The sequence below is a fragment of the Varanus komodoensis genome, unplaced genomic scaffold, assembly GCF_004798865.1.
Source record: "Varanus komodoensis strain SLA01 unplaced genomic scaffold, ASM479886v1 scaffold23, whole genome shotgun sequence".
NCBI lineage: Eukaryota > Metazoa > Chordata > Lepidosauria > Squamata > Varanidae > Varanus > Varanus komodoensis.
This window is the reverse complement of record NW_025335627.1, coordinates 9,117,785-9,135,046: the sequence shown is the minus strand read 5'-3', so window position 1 is coordinate 9,135,046 and position 17,262 is coordinate 9,117,785. Positions and strand designations below refer to the sequence as shown.

General features: G+C 42.7%; 1 protein-coding gene across 1 annotated transcript in view; it reads right to left on the bottom strand.

Annotated features, from left to right (window-relative positions):
* TMEFF2 (transmembrane protein with EGF like and two follistatin like domains 2) overlaps positions 1–17,262 on the bottom strand; it is a 241,161-nt gene that overhangs the window by 30,706 nt on the left and 193,193 nt on the right. Inside the window, exon 7 of the mRNA XM_044432148.1 lies at positions 16,762–16,821. Coding sequence (XP_044288083.1) covers positions 16,762–16,821 — 60 coding nt within the window. The remainder of the gene's footprint in view (positions 1–16,761; positions 16,822–17,262) is intronic.

Genomic DNA, 17,262 nt, shown 5'->3' with positions numbered 1-17,262 from the left:
CCCCCCCCCCCCCCCCCGGTGCTTTGCAATAGCGTTCAAATTAGTCTATGGTATCACCTTGTCAATATCCTTGTTGGTTATCTATTCCACTTCAGTCTGCCATTCACACTTGAAGCAGACAAAGCATGAGACAAGGAAAGACTACATACATCAGAGCGCTGAGCTGATGCTCTTGCACATTTGTGAAAGACTGGGGAATTCATACACACACAGAGAGACAACACCTTTTGTGCAAATGTCAAGACCCACCAAAAAACTTCAATTTCAGCAAATTACCATTATCATTTGCACAAATGGTGGGACCTTGGGGAAAAAGCTACAAAACACTTCTGGATTTGGTGGGGGTGGGGATCTGCTGTTGTTTGTCAGTTCTTACCAGAATGGAAACCCCCTGGACTAAACCAGATGGAATTTTTTGCATTGCTCATCCCTAGTGTGGGGAAACAAGCTTCTGCACACATTTGCCCAGCTGCCTAAGGAACCGCACATACAAATGGGATCTAGTCAACACAGCTGCTACAGGTGTGGTTCCTCTTCATGATCCAGCAGATGGGCTGCATGTGTGAACACTTCTTCTAAGAGCTGTAATGACACCTGTTAGCTGTTTGAGGAGCAAATGGAAAGAGCTAAAGATGCAATATTGGAATTCCCCCAAACTTCCTTTTAAAATTTATTGTATTTATTAATTCCATAAATTAATTTAGAAAATAAATAAGTTAAAAAAATAATATTTTCTTTCTAAAAGACAACTAAAAAACTCACAGCTAAAATAAAAATGTGTAAGATAAACATACGATTAAAATGAATCTTAAAGACACTGTGCCCCCTCTCCCACCTGCCCGGACCATAGGGTACATGTTACAGATAGAGAAACTCATTCAGACATTCTTTCAGGACATTTTCCCCTTCCAAAACAGCAACGATTCTTTTGACGGTTCAAACCCTTTCCCTTACTGAAACATGGAATTCCCTGTACTTCCTTAGCACTTTGAACCTCCTATGTTCAAAATTTTCCTACATGCATATAAGAATAAACATCTTCCTCCAGCATGCATGGTTCCGGGTGGAAGAGACTGGTCGCTCTACTCCGGCAGCTATTTTTTCTGTGTAAATATGGACATGAGCTGCTTTGTTTTGCCTATATGTTCTCTGTCCATTTCGGATCGATACTGGGAGTATTGCTTAGGAAAATGTGAGCTACTACTGCTAACAAGATGACTAAGCACGGATCAATGAGGCAGACGAAAGCTTCGGGTTGAGATGCAGCGGCACAAAGAGAGATTACACGAGTGCTCCTTCAGCCAGCTACAGCCCGCTTTCTCTAATTATGATGCACACACCGAACCTGGATGGCCGGTAACGGTGGATCTCCTGGTATGGAAGAAAGCAACATTCTGATGGAAGTGGCTGGGGGACTTTTCAAGCACATGCTGCTTTGGTTAAGCCTCACAAATATGCTCCTTTTTACTGTAGAAAAGACAAAGGGGAAAAGAGCATACTCCGAGTGACATATATGTAGGGAAACTATGGAGATAATTTACTTCAGTTCCTTCAATAGCCTGAAAGCTATTCACCTAAGAGATGCAGCTAAGAATGCATGGCAAAAATGGTTTTTAGAAGGCCTTCAATGAGGGACAGCTAACACACTTCTATGTATAAAAATATGTTTTCTTTTCAAATGTCAAAGAAAGAAAATGGGGGAAATAACTGGGATTGAAAGAAACTTTGTATATTTATAGAAAATATGTCTATCTATAAAGATGTCCAGTTTCAGCAATTTGGACTCATACTGTATATCTAGAAACATGAAAGTTATGAAACATTAACTTTTAAAATGCACCAAAAATAAAATCCCTATATTTAAAGGCTGAAAGCAACTTTAAATGTCCATGGCTTTCTGCCATTCAGAACTTGCCTTCTCTGAATAAAGATGTCTTTGACATCCTAATTACAAGAAGAAATAAAATGCTGCACAAAGAGCTGGTCGGCTTATGCAAGACTTACAATGCCTCGCTGCCTTTCTGGACAATGGAGAGAGGCTGAGGCTGGCTATCTCCTTTCCAGAGAGAGGCCAAGCAAGCCTCGGAAGTCCCCAGCTGGCAGCTCACCATTGGAAACCCCCATTCTCTCAGACCTCTCCCAACGTGCCATTCTAATTCCAGTCTGTTCCATGAATGCATCACGTAGGCAGCCAAAAATGCAATAGCCACACACAACGGGGAGATGGGAGTGAAGCGGAGGGAACTGCAAGCGTCGCCAAAGGGTATGACATCTTTGGAAAAATATCCCGTGGGGGTCACACACTCCCAATGCATTCTATTAAGGGGTGAAGGCCAGTGAAGAGGATGCTTTTGACCCATCTGAGCTACCTAGGTGAGATGGCATTGTGGCGGCCCCATTTTCTCTCTTGTCCTCCCCAGTAGCAGCTGTTGCCACCACTGCCGGTCTCCTTGCCTTCTCCACTAATGCACCACCTCCCTACCTCCCGGAAGCACCGCATCCCTCTCCCCCCCCCGCTGCCGCCTCCTCCTCCTCCTCACTTTCCCTTCCCTAGGAGACCCTACTGGCATCTTCCACTGTTCTGTCTTTCCCCATAGCTGCCCACTCATCCCCTCATCACTAATCCCCTCATCACAAAAGGCACTTCCCGGACAGGCATTGTGGCTGAGGTGTCCCTGGAGACTGCCCAAGCTCCCGCGGAAGAGAACCCACCCCCCTGGTGACCTAGCCACAATGCCTACCCATGAGGAAGTCATGGTGAGAAATTTGGGCTCTGGCTGCTGGGCGTATTGACTGATATGAATTAAAAATACCATGTGATTAGCAAGTTAACCTAGCTATTGTCTACAGACAGTGTCGGGAGATACAGCACTATTGGCCCTTTGTGCTGTTAACCAATATATATTTCAATTAACCCAAACTTTTAAAAGGTAGTATGGTCCTTAGATCTGTGTGCAAATTCCTCTTAAAATTATTCACCTCATCTGTAGGCAGAGAAATTACGGGGACTGTTTCACTGGATTTCTGCAGAGGGACAGCCAAGGGTAGGCTCAGGGGGAGGCCACCGCATGGCTCTCCTCAAGCATTCCCTCCTGTCCTGCCTCTGCTACCCTGGCAGCCCAGCCAGGATTCTGCAGCCTCTAGCATGCTGTTTATTGTGGAGCATCGCTGAGGGAAAATGTATAGAAAACATTACGCAGAATATCATGTTCTTTCTAATGCCAGAGCATGAGGGCTTGGATGGTACAACAATGGCATTTGGTCCTGGAATATCACCTTTGATATCCATGCTGCTTCCTCTTGCTGGGAGATCCGTGTAAGGCCCAGCTGCCAGATGGCTGGGCTATTTAGCCGTGACAAGTCACACTGCCTGGAGTGCACCACTAGGAGGCTAGTCTACACTGGACCCCGGGCAACGTGACTTGTCACGGCTAAATAGTTCACCCATCTGGCTGAGAATGTTTAAGTCAATTTATTGTCTTAGTGCTTTGCATTTCACACACATTTGATATAGTGGTCTGTGATTTTTTATGTAATGATTCTGTATTCTTCTGTGCCACATGAAACACACACACACACACACACACACACACAAACAATCACCTTTGATGTGAGTTCTCTTGGTACGCCACGCGCTCCAGCAAAATTTTCAATTCATGCTGGTCAGTCTAAACCTCAAATCAAGTAGTTTAGAATAGGAGCATTCCTTTCACCCAGATTATCAGCATGCTTTAGATTCTGTTTCACTGGCCTTGTCCAACAACTTCCTCTGTTACAAAAAGTAATGATCCTGCAAAGCTAATTCGACTGCTTCTCCACTTTGGGTGTTTGTACTAAGTGTTTTGCATGGCTGTTCAAAGTTTGAATTCTTAGCAAACTGGACAGTGCTTAGCAACTGTAGTAATTATGAGGAAAACAATGTTTCATTGTCTGTGTCTGGAGCAGAGAAGATAAAGATTTCCTAGGGTTTCTGGGTTCTTACGTGAGTTCCAACTGTGTCTGAGAAAATGAAAAATCCATAGGAGCAAAACAAAAAGTATCTATGTTTTATATAAAACATCTCCCAAAGCCATTCTCTTATCTGAACAGCAGAGCATTGAAATAGAGGGGAGGAAGAACTTTTCATCATTCCCCCATATTCTCTGGATTGTCAGCTTATGAATGACATTGCTTGTATAATAACAATTCACAATGCTCCACAGCAAAGTGAAACAAACCAAGTCGATTTATGTGCATCTCTGCACCCATGCATCATTCAAAGGCCAAAAGAAGGATGGAACAAGCCAATCAAGCCGTACCCAACAAACCCATGCACGTACGATTAGAGATGCAAGGAACGCTTGGTACTGTAGCGAGTACATTCCTCGGCACTGTCATTAATCAGAGACCCAGAAAATGTTTGGACCTCAGGGACACTGTGTTCGCTTCACCAAATGCAGTCGCTGGATGGTTTCCTCCACAGATCTATTTGCAGCTTGCAGCCAAATAATTTGCTGCGTGTTTCAATACAGGAAATTCAGACCCACCACCACCATCACCCACTACTTCTCAGCCTTTGTTGTCCCCTTAGGGTTGCCATTTCATCAGGCTGCAGTGATTTCTGCCTATCTTGTGGCTGTTCAAGGCACAAAGCCTCTACCTACAATCTCCCGAGAAGTGTATTTGCCAGCAGGGACTATTACTGTTATTGCCTGGAATTTGTTACCCACCTCTATCGAGGAGAAGGAGGAGGAGGAGGAATTTGAAATAATGCAGAGAATCATGAGACAGACTATATCAGCAAGAGGGTGAGGCTTCAGTCCATTACTATCAGCAAAACACACTGTGCATTGTTAACAGTCACAGCTCTAGGTAGGAACTTTTGTGTCTCAACAATAGAAATGTGTAGCTAGTGTTCCATCTGTGCAACCCCAAGAGAAGAAACGCAACGGCATTCCCCGCTTGCAGAGAGTCCCTTTAGGCACAATTCTATCCACTTTTAGCAAACAATTGTTTTGCTTCTTCCACTTTACTGTAGTCCAGACACACCATGGAACCGTTTTTCACTAACCAAACATGCATAGGATTGCAGCTTTCGCTGTCCCTCAAAAAGAAGATGGTTACTTAGCCATTTAGATCAGCGCAACACCAGAAAGTGCAGGAAGCAAACCGGTTTGCGTAGCTGAAGAATCAAGAGCAAGGAAGAATATTGGCATCTTGTTGAACCCATGATAAGAATACATTAAGCCAAACAGCTGATATTTTGCTACTTGACCAAAGCTGCTCTATCAATGAGCTGATAAAGGAAACTTAATAAATGCTAGTTGTGAACCCACCACCACCACCACCACCTGGTTTAAACAGAAACAATCTAATAGACCAATGAGTGCTCCATTTCCCTCATTCCCCAGACAAAATGCAACAAAACTGATCAGTTTAAATACTGCCAACTAATAATATGGTTTCCTGCAGCAACTTCATTTCCAGCCCTCAGACTTGGCTTATTTTCCTTGATTCTTATATAATCTATTCTCATCTGAGCTAGACAGAGCCATGTTTTTATTATTAAATGTAATTGTCAATGAAATACCCTTGGGAAGGGGTGTTTTTGATGTACAACATGCATAGCTTTAAACATCAGACAATATAAAGGAGAGAGATTAAAAAGCATGTGGGAATTCCCCCCTTTTTTTAATCTCATCAGAAATATATTTTCCCATTATGTAATGCTGTCAAAAATGGATAAAGCTTGTCATAACAGGTCTGTGTTCTAATTCCACATGCTGATAACTTTTAGAAATGTTCTGTCACTGATTACGAAACATTCCGTTTGCACCTATTATATTTAGAGGAAGAGCTATTTATGACAGTTTTATACCACCCTTTCTCCATGGAGCCAAGAGAGGAATTTCTCTATACAACTGTCAGGCAGTTTATTCTGAGACTGACTAATTTACCTAGAGCTACCAAATGAGTGACAGACTTGACGAGGAATTTAAAACTGGCCTTCCACAACCAACCCCAACATTTTGTCTATGATTCAAATCATATTTGCAATGCACAACTGGTATGGAGTGGCGGCTAGGCTTGGATTAAGACTAGAGAAAGCTGGGTTTGAGTGCCCACTCAGCCATGGAAGTCACTGGGTGATTTTGAGCCAGTTACGGACTCTCAGGAGTGGGTAGGATTGTTGTGAGGGTGAAATGGAGAGGAGGGTGGTGTCTTGGGTTTCTTGAAGGAAAGTCGGGGTCTAAATGTAATACATAAATGGACAGACAGGCTGGCCTTACCAAATAGGCTGCATCAGGTGCTGATGTGTTCAGACATGCTGAACACATACAGGCCAGGAATGAGCCTAACCTGTATGGATCCCCCAATGTGCATCCCCGGTACACAATGTGATGAGGCTATGGATGAGGTACAGCAGAGTGGTCAATGCACTCTTCTTGGCACTTGCCAAGGTGCCCGACCTCTTGCACTTTTGATTAAAACAAAAAATCTTACCAGCAGCTGGATCGCTCCAGAGCAAGGGGAAGGTCTCCAGCAGCTGCCATCTTCATTCCCTGTGAACATCCCTTGTCCACAGGTGGGGCTCATAGACATTCTTAATGTGAGGAAGATGGCCGGGGGCCTCCAAGAAAAAGAAGCAGGAAGAGAAGAAGGGATCTCCATCATTTCTTTCTGTTAACCTGGGAGGTGGTGGGTGGGTGGAGATGACAGTCGGAGAAGTCAGCAGGTCAAGTGAGGAGAATAAAGCTTTGCCTCCTTTGACAGGGGTTTCTGTTGGCACTGAAAACTGTGCCCCGCCCAAGGAGGTGTTTATTGCACTGAGGCTCTCTGCCTTTTGGGAAGGTTGCTTGTCTTTTGGAACTAGCAAAGCTTCCTGTGGCAGCCATTTTGTGGTGGCACCCAGGTCAGTTTCTCAAACTGCCAACTGTGCCTGCAGGCCCACCCTATGATAGCAATATGTGAACACACTTTTAACTGGGCATTATGAATAGATAAGCTCTTCTTCCCCATCCTTACAAAACAGGATGTACTTCTGTATATTCATGTGTATAGTGTACACATATGAGTACAACAGATACAAAAAAAGAGAAGTTTTAACTTTTTTTTTAAAGAGATCCATGCCTTTCAATGGCAATGCAGACTGCACCCTGCAATTTGCAAGCCAACAAATGGGAACTTTCCATTAAGTAAAAGGCATGTTAGTTTGATTGTGTGCACCAATTCACGGTGACATAAATGGCCATGCCTTAGCGCGCAGGGCCTTTTATGTGCAAGCCTTATCCAGATGGGGAGTGGGAGGTGGATTCACCTAAATGGAAGGAACAGGGAAATGGGGCAAGAGCAACCAGAACATGTGAATTAATTATAGGACTTTCCCCTGTAAAACCAGAAGACAGGCGGAGTGCAATCCAGGACAGAGTCAAGCCAAGGAAAAAATGTGATGTGAGAAATCTACTCTCTAATTGGAAATACTGTTTCTTGTATTATTCCTGTTTGCCCGCAGTGACCTCACGATGCAGAAGGTGTTTACTTCTTTCAGAAGCTAAGTTAAAATTTCAACAGAAATGCAGTAGACATAAGAAAACCCCCATGAGAGTAAGTGGTATGTGCTAGAGAGGAAACTGCTTAAATATTGGTGTGTGTGTGTTTAATATAATGAGGACAGCACCTTATTTAAGCTTATTTATCCTGCTCAGCATGGTAGAGACACTGATTCTGCATATGCATAGAGGGACTAACAGAGGGATTAGCAAGCATTAAAAAGGCCCTAATTTGCTTTGAAACAGGGATTTCTGAACTTCGAACAAGCAGAAACAAATATAAATGATGCATGATGTATTTATGAACTGGGGCATAAATGGCCAGGATTGGTTCATGCCAGCTCAGGGTTCTTCTGTGCAAAACCCTTCCTCTGCACCACAAATACAATTTCCATGTTTATCCATAACTGCTACTAACATAACATGATGTTACAGACGACTGGCTACATGATATTATGGGGAAAGAAGTAAGGCACAGTGTAGAAGAATGGATACATATATAATAAAACCCCCGTGAGCCACAGTTTGTCACAAGTTGTTTTAACAAAGTCTGCCAACCCTAATGTAAATCCCAGAAGGGGAAATATATGTATAGCTAAATTTCCCTGCTCCCCCACCCCATGCACCAAACCCTGAGGAGCTTTGACACCTTCATTCATTTCCGAGAGTAAAACATTTCAGGAAAGCTGGCAACATTCTAATAGTTCAATCTGCCTTGTATTTGTTATGCTGCTCATGCCAATAATAAGCCTACAAGCTGCATTTTCCCACTCTTTATTTCCTTTGGATCAAAGTATTAGTGGAGGCATAGTGTATTTTAAGCTATCTGCTTGTGGACGAACTAAACGGTTTTCATTTCAGTGTTCAGGCACCACATAACCGCTTTCTTTCATTAGTGAAAATGAAGCATACAACCAACTTCATGTCACATGTTCTCTCATTTCCTTAATAAGGAAATTAAATGTGAGGCTGGAAAGGAATGATTGAAAAATTCAAGAAATCCTCGCAAAATCAAAGCTGTTACTTTCAAATTGTTGATCGAACAATCTTCTTTTTTGGTGTTGCATTATTTTGTATCTGACTCTTTGGTCAGGGAGTCCTAGTGCAATTACCTAGTGCAATTAAAATTATCCTGCAATGGTTTCTGCTTTGAAAAGCAGATCCTCCTTATACTCTAACCATAAACTGTTCTTGAAAGTATTGCTAGTTTCGCAGGCTCAAAATTGGACCTTGGCCTCATTCATTTCTGTGCAGGTTTGGATACTGAAACATATGCAGTGCTGTTACCAGAAGTCTCTCGCATGGCCATTTGATGGGTTGAACATGATGGCAAAGGGCCTTGGGCATCACACCAGCCACAGTATTCAGAATTGCACAAGTATTTGGGGCTTACATGCTTGATAGAACCCCCAGAGATGTGGGGTTCTCTACACCAGGAGTGGAAGCCTTGGATCTGAGGGTCAGATTCACTCTGTCTAGGGCCCCAGTCTGGCTCCAGTGGCCATATTCCTTTCTCCCAACCACCACTGACTTGGTGGTTTCTTGGCCTTTCTGTAGTTCTTCTACTGTGGTAGAGGGTTGAAGTGTCTCTCCTAAGGTCTAGTCGCAGGCACTAAGAACACTGAGCTGCAATGTTATAATAATGTTATAATAATAATAATGATGTATCAGTATTTTTTTGTCTCAGGCCACCTGTTTTTGCCCCAGGCCCACTTGCCTTCCACCCTGCCTACCACTGGAATGCAGTCCCAAGAGCTTCTCCAACATTGCATTTGGCCTGAGAGCTGGAAAGGTTTCTCCAACTGACTGAGAGTTCCTCAGACCAGTGGCCACATACTACCAGTTCTGTAAAAAGGATTTCCAAAAGAGTTCCACAAAAGCATTTCTGTCCACATATGCTTTTGTGCTCACTCACTAACAACACAAAGGAAAGAAATAAGGGAGAGCTTGTTTCACTGTAAGCCATAAATGGTGTGTGTGTGTGTGTGTGTGTGTGTGTGTGTGTGTGTGAGAGAGAGAGAGAGAGAGAGAGAGAGAGAGAGAGAGAGAGAGAGAGAGAGAGAGAGATCCCAGAGCAAAGTTAGAGGGCTTTATTCTTTTCCAGTATCTAAGGGGAAAGGTTGACACAGTAATACATATTAAAAAACTTAATTGAAAGGGACACTGTCAGGTAGTTTAAGCTCAAAATTTGACCTACTTTTAAATGTTACAAATTACAAGCTAGTACAGGTTCTCTTTTCAGATTCTAGACATTTATTACTAAAAGTTAAGAAGAAACCCTGCAGTAAGTAAAGAGGCTTTAACTAATCCTTTGACTTAGGATAAAGCCTCTGCTAGTTTGATCTAATGGCAGTGGGAGCAACAGGGTATATTGGGGTGGTGGACAAGCTGGTGCCCTCCAGATCTTTCATACGATCTGGGGATGGCCATAGTCAGAGATTATGGAAGTTGTAGTCCAAAACATCTGGAAGGAACCAAAATGCTGGGAGGATGCCCTGTGGTAGATCATTTCCTTGCAACTCCCCATCACACAGAACCACTGAGCATCCCTTTGTGAGCTAGACAAGCGCGGGGGCTTCAATTTTCATGAGGGCTCATGCTACTTCTCTCTGCAGAAACCTTCTAAATCACCTTGGGCTTCTGAACTCAGAGAAGCCATGTGTCACTAGAAAGAAAACGGAGAGAGTGGAAGAGGGTAAGAGGTTTTCTACAGACATTCAAACAAAGCTCTCCTTGATTTGTTGATGATGGAGTTCCTTCTCTGTTTGGAACTGCAACTCCTTTCCTTTGCTCTGCTCCACAGATCATACTTCAATTTTAGATAAGATTTTAAGGGGCAAAATGGATGTGAGACATGAATGTGGAAATTGACTCATGCATGTTATCTTGCCAGCAGAATGTCTCCCTGTCTTTCCAGTCAGATTGATAAGTCATAATTTCCTGGCCAGGAGCTGGGCTGCTTGGAAGGCCCCTTGCTGAATAGGCTTCAGCTTCCACATCCCCTGAAGCAGCCTATTGATTCAGGGCTGGACTCACCATTAGGCAGAGGACTGCCTCAGGCATCAGACTTTGGGTTTCAAGAAAGGGAAGGACATTTCTAAGATTGATTGTGCAGACTTATGCATATTTATATGGAAGACCTTGGCAAGATCTGCATGGGAGGATCTTTCATTTATGAAGCACCACTCTTCCAACATTGTCTTCAAACACAGTTGCTGTTTTGCAGACACATGCTAGTGAATATGGCAGAATCCGTCTTGTGGCTGAGGATGATGATCCTGTTTATAGCCCATCTTTTCCCTCCACGTAACCCAAGATGGCTTACCTGACCCTTCTCCTGCTCTCTCAATGGCCCTGTAAGGTAGGTTAGGCTGAGAGTCAGAGACTGGCCCAATCTCACCCAATAAGCTTCATGGCCAAGTGGGGACCAGAAACTGGACCTCCCTACACTGTACCACACACCAGAGATGGCCTAAGGAAGAGACCTTGGCACTGAGTCAGGCAGCTCAATGAAAACAACACTGTGTGCTGCCTATGAAACAGGCAAACTCCATTTTAGGCACAATTAGGAAAGGCACTGAAAATAAAACTGCCAAGAGCATATGCCCCTTTATATAAATCTGGTGTGACCCCTGAATACTGTACATAGCTCTGGTTACTTTACCCGAAAAGGGACATTATGGAGTTGGAAAAAGTACAGAAAAGGGTAATTAAAATCAGCAAGAGGTTGGAGCCACTCCTGAACAAGAGAAAGTTATGACGATTGAGTTTGCTTAACTTAGAAAAAAGGCAGGGAAGGACAGACTTGACGGTGCTTTACAAAAATATGCATGGTGTGGAGGAAGTGGAGAGGGAGACATTTGCACCCACTCACTTCATTCTAGAATCTGGAATTATCCTATAAAGGAGATTGGTGCCGATGTCCCGAAGGGCTTCTTCACACAGAGCACAGCTGATGTATGGAACTCACTCCCATAAGATCAGTGATAGCTTTACACCCACTGGGAGGGCTTTAAAAGGAGCCGGGGGGGGGGGGGGACAAGACTCTTTGTAGCTACTAGTGCTGATGGAGGGATCCCTGAGATCACTAACATCAGAGGCAGGTGCTGGGGAAGATGGGCAGGAGGGTCCCATTGTAGTCATGTCCTGTGGGCTACCAGTTGGCTACCATGTGAACAGAATGGTAGATGAGGTGGGCCCTTGGTCTGAGCTAGCAGGGCTCTTCTGATGTTCGGGTGGTAACTGGGAAAGGGAGGCATTGGAAAGGCCACTTGTGCATTATCATTGATGCTCATAGCACAAGCCACAGGCCAGGGTTAGGAGTCCCTAAGTCACATGACCGCATAACAGTGACACTGAGAACAGTGTGTAGAACAGATGTGCCATGTGACATGCCCTGAATCTGTAGCAGTCAAGTTATTACAAGGCGCTTCCCCCATCATAAATGTAACTCACAGTATTTGAAGCTTCAAAATCTGCCATAAGCTGGTGAAAGAGTCCCCAGTATAAGAAAGCAAAACAAAGGGCCCTCTTTTATAGATCCCAAGCATATAATCTGAAGACATCATTTAAGGGATGTTATCAAAAAGAAAACATTATTTCTTCATTGAGTCATCAGCAAGATGAGAGGCATTAAAATGCACAGTGCCTAGGAATGCAGGCAGTATCCATAAAATAATCTCAGAATAAAATCAAGGCAGTATCCATAAAATAATCTCAGAATAAAATCAAGGCAGCATGGCAGATAAGACAAATCCCAAGAACTGTACAGAACATAGAGGTTCCTAAATGTTTCTAGATCCTAGGCGTGAACTTCTCATGACCCTTGGTTTTATTGCTATCCAATTAATTTTTTGTAAAGTATATTTAGCTGCTTTTAAACAGATTGCCTTAACTTAAGCTTCTCACAGAGGGTTGCTGCATAAAAACTATCCCTCCCCAGACTTTGTCAGGAGGCTGTTCCAAAGGAAGTGGGGGGCAGTCTGTGTCATTCTTCAATCCTTCATGTCGGGGGAATTAATACTTGCAATTGCATTTTGAGATAGTCCAGGGACTTCCTTCTCTTCAATTTTCACTTTAAAAGTGAAGAGGCAAGTACTTGCCAACACCACGGCTATCATGTGCTTTGAAAATGGCTAGTACCACTTTTAATATATATTTTAAAAAATACATCTATATAGGGATGTGTAAATCAGCAGAACTCAAACATGCTCAAGTCCTCTGAATTCCACCTTAAAGCTTATTCTGACTCAAGTCTGTATCAGATGTCAAATTCTGCCTTTCTTCTTTTGACATGAAAAGTTTTCTGCGTGATTTTCATCCCTATTCTTCCCAGCATAGACCTCATTTATATGAAACTTGGAAAGATATGCATTATTCTCCCATTGATTAAAATGTATTTACGTGCATTTTTCAAATGCATGCATGGTGTAGAATGCATTCTTTTGGTCTGCCAATCACCCTGCAAGCTTGGATATGTACACATTTCACCGGCAGACTTCATCCAAATCTGCATTTGGCCCAAAATGTGTGAACTGTATAAATCCTGATTAAAAATGCCAACAAACAAACAAAACTAACAGAAACCAATTTCTTATGCATCTATACATGTATATCCTATGGTTTGGTTTGGGGAAATCAAAGGTGGTTTAGCAGTTCCAGACTCTTCCAAAGGACAAAGCATGCCATAGGCGGGATGTCTGGAGCTGCAAATATCCATTTAAAGTGATGGAAACCTGGGGAGTAAGGAAGAACCGCTGGGCTAGTTTATAATATAACTGCAAGTACCCTCCCCTACAAACATCTCCCCAGTCCTAATCTTCGGGGGGGGGGGGTTGATGCACATGTCTTTATTTGTGTGCAGCTGTTATATGCTGCTCTTCAACCAAAGAGGAGCCCAGAGCATCTAACAAAGATAAGTAGCATGTCAGTACTTTAATAATCAGCATCATTAACCCAATATGAGGAAATTCAGGTGGAGAAGCAGCTGACACCTGAAACAGCCCCAGCTGGAGATGTAAGTGGTGTTTACATACACCTTTTTCTGTATTAAAGAACACATGAATTCAGATGAATACAGCTACCAGATAAAAACAAGATACTTAGGACTGACAATAGCATGCATAGCAATATATTCCAGCTGATGACCTAAGCCCACTTAAATGGACAGACAGGCATTGTGAAGCACATGTGGCCCACTGGCTTTATTCTTTAGCAGAAAGGAGGGGAAAGCTGCCAGACGACATGCAAAAGCACAGTGTTCATGTTACAAATTGTAGACCTAGTGGTTCTCTTCCCTCCCCTGCCATTCCGACGGCAGAAGGAAGCTAGGCATCAATGCCTTTTTACAGGAGAGACAGAAAAAGAAATCTGGAACTGCAGCAAGTCTGTTGTTATGTGAGATATTCAGAGCTAATAGTAAAATCCCTCTTCGCTCCGTACTGTGTAATGGTTTAAGTAGAAAATATGGTACAAAATGGTATGTTTTGGGTATAACACCAAGCCATGTTTGGGCACCATGCAAACGAGCAAATCAAGCCCTGATATAGCTATAAGGAACAGACTGGAAATTGCTGTTTCCTGTTTTAAATCTACTAATCAGTGTATCTGAAATGTTGAGAGAGGAGTGCAAATTTGGGTTAATTGACACAGAATTTATGATCCTGGCTTGTGAAAACAACTATACTTTAAACTAGCCAGATTTTCCCTCACTTAGGGTTCAAAGATAATCTCCAGTTAGTTTAAAACAGAGATTCAGAGAACAATCAGTATCTAAGGGGCCAGGAAGTCCACTGAGTCCAACCACCTGCTCAGTGCAGAACTCTAAATTAAAGCATCCCTCACAGGTGGGCGTCCAGCTGCATCTTGAATGCCTCCAGTGTGGGAAAGCCCAAAACTGCCAGATTGGGAGGATCCCTTCTGAAGACTCCTGCTCACCTTTGTGGCAGAGCTGGGGGAGCAGCAGAGTGTTCTATTTCTGCCCATTCATGTAGCATTAAACTGTGGTTTAACTTCACCTCCAAAATGGGCCACTGCCTCCCTTTTGAGAAGATTAGTGGGTTGGATACAGTGTCACTTTCAAAACCTTCCACTTAAAACTGTGCCTCATAAATGATGGAATTATTCCTTCAGGTGATCAGGCCTATACCCGGTATTATAACATTTCTCAGATCCAACACTGGATCAGGGCAGTTATTCTTGGGACTTATGGAACCCTAGTTACACTTTTTGAAATACCAAGAAAAACATTCTTAAAATAAAGACACAGTTTCTAAATGGTGTGACGTGTGTCTACAAATATATCCTATTATTTGTTCACACTGTGCATTGCAGGTAGGAGATGAGTGCCTTTCCATATAACAGGGAGATTATATCCAGCAACACTAATAAGTGAACCTCTACATGTGCCAACCAATATGACACACTTTGTCTTTTGTTGTTTGATTCATCAAGGGTGTAAGCCATGTATTTAGCTTCAAACTCTACTCTGCTCCTAAAGGAATTTGTCTTACAAAGCTCCACTTCTTCAGCACAAAGGAAATCTAAAGAGGAAGCAATTAATCCAACCCATGCCATGTTTTAAAGTGATATCATTTTAAGCATTCCCATTCTCTGTACTAAAGTCATGCTGTGAAAATTTGCATTTAAGACTTCTTGCAAATTAATCCTTCAGGTAAAGCAGATTCGAAAATACAAATAAACTAAATTAAAATAGTGCCTTCACCCCACCAAATAACATTTGATAAAACCTTAAATAACATTTACATACATATTATATTTCAAAATGCTGTATTAAGCTTGAGCTCGGCTTATGTTTTATTGGAATTTCCAAATAAATTAAAGCCATTTATCATTAAAAAAACAGTTCTAAAATATCTCATTAACTTTGCATCCAAATGCAGGCATTATAAAGCCTATTCCAGCTAGGTCTGAAGACAGGAGCCACCAGAAGCGCGCTATAAGAAATGATTGGTTTCAACTTCATGGCACGATCTTTTTTTTTTTTTTAATGAAATTTGATACTCTGTGGATGCTGCATTGATTAAGGAGAATGCAGATGTAGTTGGTGCTAGTAAAAATGAGGGGTGGGGGAAGTTCACTTGTCAAGATGAAAGGAGATGTCAGAATTAAAAGCAACGTCGCCAACCGATTAATGCATTTTTAAACTTTGATTATTCTGTCTTTTTACTCTTTAACTGAGGTATTTACCTTGAATTAAGTTAATTTAAACTGTGCAAGATGAATAAAGGCACATTTTGAGGGATCCTGAGGGGAAGGGAACACTTATTCTGAAGTTAACTCACACGTTAGCAAACAAAATCTACCCTTCACGGATGGAAAAGCCACTTTCGACATTTTCATTACATTTATGCATAAGAAATAGACTTGGGTGCAATAATACTGAAAAGCCAAAACGTTGTGTAAGCTAAAGCAACAAAGAGCCCACGAGTACGGCAAAAGATCCAGACGGAAACACTGTCCAGACTGGTTTCAACAGAGTTCTCTCACTTCTACTACCTGCAGTTCTTAATGCGACAAGAAAGCCAAAGCCAGGCTCGGGCATTCTGAACCATAAAAGAAACATCCTGTGCCGAGTTAATGCAAATTCATTCACTGAACACAGAAACTCTTGCCGCTCTAAATTTTGTGCTGAGCCTCAATTTCAGTTCTGTTTTGGAGCAAGAGCAGCACCAACCAACACAACACTGGCCAGAACCATCTGCTAGGTTTAGGTACAAAGTGGAAGGGAAAACTGGCTGTATCTTTCCTTTCACTCATGTGCATTCATTCTGATAACATTCGGTGCAAGGAAGAGAGAACCAGAGGATCTGTACAGAAAAGAGGCTGAACCGGAGGGGTTACTGTTTTCTCAGTCTGAGCAATGAACTGGGGGCTGTCGGGGAAATCATCAATTCCCAGCTGCAGTTCACTTTCCCAGGCTTGTGCCTTTCAGTGCTCATCAGTCCTGATCAGCATGGCCAACAGTTAGGAATCCTGCAAGTTCAAAACAACCCGGGCACCAGGATGGGGAGGGCTGCTCTGTGGTTAATTGCATCGATTCACAGGCTGAAGCTTTGGCCTCCTACTTAAGATAATCATATTTTATACCCATATAGGGAATTAAAAACACAGCCACCTCCGGTTTCAATTCTGGCAACTATAGCCAGAGCAAATGTGTTCTCTCCCCCCTCCCAAAAGCCATTTCTTCCCGTGCTCTTAACTGGAGAGTTACCTGCATAATCCGTTCTTGCATAATGTCCATCTTCTGACTTTGTAGTGGTGGTTGTGTTATCTGAAAGATATCAGGACATTTTATTTCATTATGTTCTGATACGGTATGCCTGGGAATGCATGAGAATATAGTTTCAGTTCACGTTTTTATCAGGATTTACCCAGCCGGCACCTTTCAGGTTGAACACTGACTCAGGCAATCTGTGGTCAAAGTCCACGGCTGTCTGTGCTTGCAACATGTTCTGTGGACCAAAATCAAGGACTGCATTTGGCAAGAGTGCATGAACAGAATGGCACTTTTGAAAAATATGCACAAAGGTGCTTTAGTCCCCTGGAGAACACTGCATACATGTCAAAGTTACATGCAACTGATACAAACATTTGGAAAAAGAGGCATGGAAGTGTGTATGGATTTTCACGCAAAAAGACAAAACACAAAGCTAGCAATACAGCTGTTTTGGAATGTGCTCTGACCCAGAGTTTGGAGAAAATGGCCAAGCCT